This window comes from Heterocephalus glaber, unplaced genomic scaffold (genome assembly GCF_053883595.1).
Source record: "Heterocephalus glaber isolate CG9 unplaced genomic scaffold, H.glaber_assembly_v1.0 deba00000347, whole genome shotgun sequence".
In the NCBI taxonomy this organism is placed as follows: domain Eukaryota; kingdom Metazoa; phylum Chordata; class Mammalia; order Rodentia; family Bathyergidae; genus Heterocephalus; species Heterocephalus glaber.
This window is the reverse complement of record NW_028258143.1, coordinates 50,919,729-50,925,728: the sequence shown is the minus strand read 5'-3', so window position 1 is coordinate 50,925,728 and position 6,000 is coordinate 50,919,729. Positions and strand designations below refer to the sequence as shown.

General features: G+C 46.1%; 1 protein-coding gene across 4 annotated transcripts in view; it reads left to right on the top strand.

Annotated features, from left to right (window-relative positions):
- The first annotated feature begins 2,964 nt into the window (after positions 1 to 2,964).
- The window catches only part of Tlk1 (tousled like kinase 1), a 152,257-nt gene continuing 149,221 nt past the window's right edge, over positions 2,965 to 6,000 (top strand). For 3 of the 4 annotated variants that reach the window (XM_004857657.3, XM_004857655.3, XM_004857658.4), the window contains exon 1: positions 2,965 to 3,301. In XM_004857657.3, the coding sequence (XP_004857714.1) occupies positions 3,163 to 3,301 (139 nt within the window). In that variant the 5' untranslated portion in view covers positions 2,965 to 3,162. Of the gene's footprint in view, positions 3,302 to 3,421; positions 3,978 to 6,000 lie in introns of those variants that run through there. The other variant, XM_021238530.2, reaches the window with a different exon arrangement.

Sequence of the window (6,000 nt, the reverse complement as noted above, 5' to 3'; positions counted from 1 at the left end):
GTGGTAGAACTTCTGCTTACCATTTAAACATTTTCATTTATTTAACATAATCATTTCTATAGAATTATACATTCCACAATGTTTGTTCCCCAGAGGCCCCTTTTATGCTTACATTACTTAAACCTGAACTTTTTCTGAAAATAAAAATATATGATTTGTAGTACAGTTTGAAAGAGCATAAGGAGGTATAGTATGATCTCATGGCCTAAAACTAGTCATTATTAACTTCCTGGAGTGTATCATCAAGTCATTTAAAAAATATATAGTTACAAATAAATTGGGATCATACTCACTCTGTACTATTCTGAAATGTGTTTGAGTCTAAGTCTAAGTCTTCTTTGGTATTTTTTGAAAACACTATTTTAAATGATGCTCTGACATCCATTTTCAAGCTAAGACATGGTTTGTTTTTTTTTTTAAATTAGTTCCTTGTTGCTGGTAGAGGCCTCTTTTTCAGTCAGTGAAGGTTTTCCTTATCATAAGCTTCACGAAGATGAGAAACATTTAGTTGTCCTTAGGCAGCACTCACAGCTGAAATACAACTAAAGTAATTTGACTATGTATATACTGTTTTTCTAGTTACCAGTTAAAATAAAAGGAGCCAGTCTGCATAAAATATGACACAGTGGTGGAAAGGTAACTGGAAGCTTTGGGAAATATGCAGAGGAAGATAACCTAGGGCCATCCAACCTCTGCTTGGGCTTTGTTGGTTATTCTTGGAGAACTGAGTTTGGGAACTGGTAGGAGCAACCCAGTGACTCTAATTCCTTTTTCACAGATGAGGAAACTGAAAAAAGATTGTTACCTGCTGATACTAATACCCATGTCTCTTAACTTCCTTCCTGTCTTATTCTCTTTTTGCCACAGCCTGCAGGCTACACTTTCTCTTAAAAACACAGAATTATCTATGTTATTATGTTATCAGAAGTTTCCCCTTACAGTGCATGTACTTTAGTATAAAAATGCAATGGTGGGGCCCTAGGTATGAACCCAAGAGAATGGAAAGCACACTCCACACAAAGACTTGTACATCAATTTTCATAGCAGCATCATTCATCATAGTCAAAAAGCAGAAGCAATGCAAATGTCCATCAGTAGTTGAAGGGATAAACAAAGAATGGTACATTCATACAATGACTATTTAGTAACTAAAAGAAACAGGTGATTGATAAATGCAACTATGTGGCTGAATCTCAAAAATAATTACGTTGAGTGAGAGGTGCCGCACAAGAGTAAAAATTGTATACTACCATTTATCCAAAATTCTAAGAACTCTGTAGCAACAGAATGCAGATCTATGTTAGTTGGGGATAGCAGCGGAGTGAGGAACCACAATGGAAAAGGAAACTTGGGAGCATAATATACTCACCAAGTTGATTGTAGAAGCGGTTTCAGGACTATATACACATCAAGCTTATCGAAGTGTACTTTTTAAATATCTTATGCCAATTATGCCTCGACAGTTAATTTCTGAGATCTTCCTCTTATATTTGAAAAGGTGACAAAACTCACTGCAGAATCTGAAGCCCAAGAAAACTAAAATGACTTCTGGAGGTAACTGTCAACCAAGGTTCTAGTCTAGTATGATAGTTTCTCTGAAGACAGCATTACTGTGAGAAATGCAAAGTCATAAAAATAAAAAATAGAAATGACATTTTTGTCCCCTGGTAATCATGCCATTTCCTCTTGTCTGTACAGTTGTACATCATAATCTTTTTAGTGCTCTATCCAATTTGGTTTTTCAAAGAAAGCAACAACCTTGTATTTTTCCTGAACTACTGTATCAGGCTGTTCTTTTATGTACAAGATGGCCAATCGCTGGTGTGTGTAGGTGGCTGGGTGAGTAAAAAGCTACATTCTATCTATAAATTGTAGCAAAATGCTGTTAATTTGTTTTGGGATTTCGTAGTCAGGACTTCACTGTGGCTCCCGAAACAAACTGGAAATGTATAGAAACCATATCCTCTCCTACAAGATGAACACCGTAAGTTTTCTAAATACATGAATTCAGTAGTCAAGATTTTACAAAATTCACACTTTCCACTTAATGTTTTAAAACAAAGAATTGCTATACTACACATATAACTGGCAGTATTATATACACATACACTGGCAGGATTGTATCTCAATTCTTTTATTAAAGACTATTTTACCAAAAAAAGAAAAAGAAAGTTTTATTTCCCAAACCCTCTCTCTTACACCCCACCTCCCCAATTTTCTCAGCTCTTTTATTTGGTAATTTCTCCTATCCTCGGACGGGGAGGCGCACACAGGTTTTCTGCACAGCACGTAGAGAGGCCAGAAAGAAGCGGCTCTTAACTTTTCACTTCCATTTTGAGAAACGATCACAGCGAACTCCTGAGCCGCGACAGCGCGGCGAGAGCACCAGCGTAGCTCGCCGAGCTGGGTGTGGGTCGGGAGCCAGGCGCGCTTCCGCGGGAGAGGGGGAGTCAGGTGGCAGCGGCGCGGGAGCCGGGGCGGCGCGGGCGGGCGCGCCTCCCTCTGGCCGGCGCGGGGAGCGGGCCCCGCGCACGCGAGTCCCCGAACCCGGGCTCCTCGCGGGCCCGCTGCCGCCCGCCGCCTTCCGCCCCCGGCAGGTCCCTCCCCCGCGCCTGCTCCTGCGGCCGCCGCGGTTACCGGAGGCGCAGGAGCCTCGCGATAGTGTTTGCACAGGCGGCGCGTGACGCTGCCGCCGCCTGTAACTGATGCAGAGGTTACCCCGCCGCCTCAGCCGCCACCCACCGCCCGCCGCCGCCGCCCGGGCGACGCCGCGGGCCGACGCACTGCAGAGGTGCCGGCAGGTTCCGCCCGCGAAAGTCTCCCCGGCCGGCGCAGCCAGCGCTCCGACCCCGGCCCCCGCGGGCGCCCCCTCGACGCCTCCGCCGCCCCTCTCCCGCCCTCCGCCTCCTCGCCGGCGCGCCCGCCCGCTCCCTCGCTGCTCCCCCCCTTCCCTCCTCCCCGTCCCCGCTTCTTCCCTCACCTCTTCCCTCCCCACCGCCCCTCGGCTCGGCTTCCTCCCTATCCCCTTGACTCTCCCCTCTCAGCCCTTGCGCTCTCGCTCGCCCTCAGCGCGTTCCCCGCCATGACGGAGGCGGGTGCCGGTGCCGTTGCCGCCGCCGCCGCCGTCGCAGGGGGGGAGTCGGGTTCCCAGAAAGTAGCTTGATGAGTGTCCAAAGTAGCAGTGGAAGTTTGGAGGGGCCGCCATCTTGGTCCCAGCTCTCCACGTCTCCAACCCCAGGCTCGGCGGCGGCGGCCAGGTCTCTGCTGAATCACACGCCGCCATCCGGGAGGCCCAGGGAAGGTAAGCGCCGCCGCGTCAGCTCGCGGGCCTCCCTCTCTCGCTCCCGCGCCGCGGCCCCGCGTCCCCCGCCGCCCCGCCGCCCGGCCCCGCGGTGGAGGGTGGCGGCGACGAGGTGGATGCGAGGCCGCCGGGCCCGGGGAGGTGGTGCGCTGGCCGTGGGTGGCGGATCGCGGGTGGCAGAGGAGTCGGACGAGGGGCCGCGCGCTGGTGGGGACCGGGTGAGGCGCGCAGACTCGGGCTGTCGGGGGCCGGTCCTGCCAGGGCGCGAGGCCGCTCCCCGGACGCCAGTCCCTTTCTGCTCCATTTGCGGGAACACTCAGTACTCTTAACCTCCTGGCCTCCAGTCTCTGGTGGGCTTTTCCTCCCGTTGGAGCATTCATCCCGGAGCCCCCTCCCTTTCCCCCGCGCACTCCTCCCATAGAGGCGGGCCCCGATCTGCGAGGTCTGCTGCCCCTGACCCGGAGGATGCCCCTCGCATGCAGGGGCTCTCTGCCCTGTGGGAAGAGACGCAGAAATTATCCAGGCAGACTTTGATTTCCAGAGTGGTCCCCTAGAGCAATTCGAACGGCAGACTGACTCGTGGGCAGGCTGTTTAAACCACTCCTCCAGATGGTTGCAACTTTCTCTCCTTCGCCATCGCCTCCTGCGTGTTCGTGCGTTATCTTCTCGAGTGCAAGTAGGCTGCCGTTCTTTGACAGGGTTGTGGGTTTTGTGGGAAATATCTGCGTAAAGGTTACTGCAAACACTCACCAGATCGGTTACAATTGTTTTCTAAGTTTTCTGGCGTCTTGCATGCAAGTGTGCTGCCACCAGATGTAGCAGTTACATAGCTAGTAAGGCACCGGAGTGCTTTTTGACTAAAATTTCAACTTGCTTTATTTAACTTTAAGTATGCCACATAAAATGGAATTTGGGAGAACACGCATTTATAAGGAAGGAATAAATGTGCATCGAATCTCGTTTAACGCTCTTTTGTCTGGAAAAACTGGTAGCGGTATTCATCAGCAATTGGTAAATGGGTTGTTCACTCCCAGTTGTCTCACACAAGGAGATTATAGGCACATTTTTTTTTTTTTAAAGCACGTTTGAAAGTCCAACACCCCAGTAAAGCTTTTAAAGAAACCAAGAGCTTCCATTTATGTAGGAATCGGTGGGATTAATTTATTTTTGAAAATATCTGTCCATATTTACTATTCAGAGCTTTGACAATTGTTAATCAAGTGTTTTGTGCCCAGAATCCAGTGGTTCTGGCATAGCATTCTTTGTCATTTTGTTCCTGTGAGCATGTGTGAAAGTGACAATAGGCTCAAAGATTGGCATGAATATGCTCTAGAAAATTCAGGGAAAGGTTTGATTTGTGGCATCCATTAAACATGGCCACTACATTGACAGGCATTTTTCCCTTTCAGCTCACCCCAACACTGATTTTCATTATTAGAAAAGATGAAAGCTTTTTCATTGACTCAAATTTAACACAACCAGTTTTTCTTTTTGCACTTGAAAATTTTAACTTGAGTATTTTTGAATGTATTTTGTAAATAGAGCTGGTGCTTTTTTTTTTTTTTTAGCATATTTTTACTTTTGTTTGTAGTTTCATTAAAATGTGTAATGATAGTGTTGTGAATTGCAAAAGACCATTTTACTACTTTTTAAAGACTGCAATTTTTATCGTTCATGCATTCATTTCTCTAGTATTATTGAGCCTTTACTATGAGCCAGGACCTATGCTAGATACTGAGGACATAGTGTTGAGTTGTTGTCTGTTGACATCTGTTAATCAGTACTGGGAATTTAGGAGACAGAAAATCTAGATTGTGAGCTTCTGAGGCAACTTCAGCTCTGTTAAGCTTCTCATCTATGTGTACTTTTCTCCTCTGTACTTTTCCTGATGTTTGAAAAACTTTGGAAGGTTGGAGTAATTTGGTTTAAACTTCCAAATAACCAGCATTATTTCCAGCAGTTCAGTTTACAATAGATATTTTTAATTTATAGTGGTCTCATGAAATGAGACAATATGTTTTTGTGAAAGTGATACTTCACACCAGTTACTTGTGTGTGTGTGTGTGTGTGTTATGTGTATGGGGTGCTAGGGATTGAACCAGGGCCTTGTGCATGCTAGGCAAGTGCTCTACCACTGAGCTACAACCCCAGCCTTCACACCAAATACTGTACTTCTGTGGCCACAGTGGGATAGTTCTTTTTGACTAACCAGCATGTAAGTTAAAACTGTGTTAATCCTCTAGGATTGTATACTCATTTTGAGGATTGGAGCTGTATGCTCACATTTCACTAATACTACAGGAATTGTATATATGAAATGAATTCCACCTATCAAGATGGAGGTGTTTTCTGTTGAGTGAGGTCCTAGTTTTTATTTTAGTAAGTGTTTACTAATGCCTTTGCAGGTGTATATGTTATTATGTTGTATAAAATGATGAAATTTGAGAGCTTTTGAATTCAGGTGACTGCTATGGTAGAAAGAACTTAATGGCATATGAAAGTACTGAAAATAGCAAAGAGAGAAAGAACTAACTTTGTTTCTTGAAAAATTTAACCAGTTTAGCATATAGTAATAGAAAAACATGAACTTAAAGATACACAGGGGGCCGGGGATTTAGCTCAGTGGTTCTTCCGTCTGCCTCCCAAGCGCAAGGTCCCAAGTACAATCCCCAGTACCAAAAAAAAGATACACATGTATA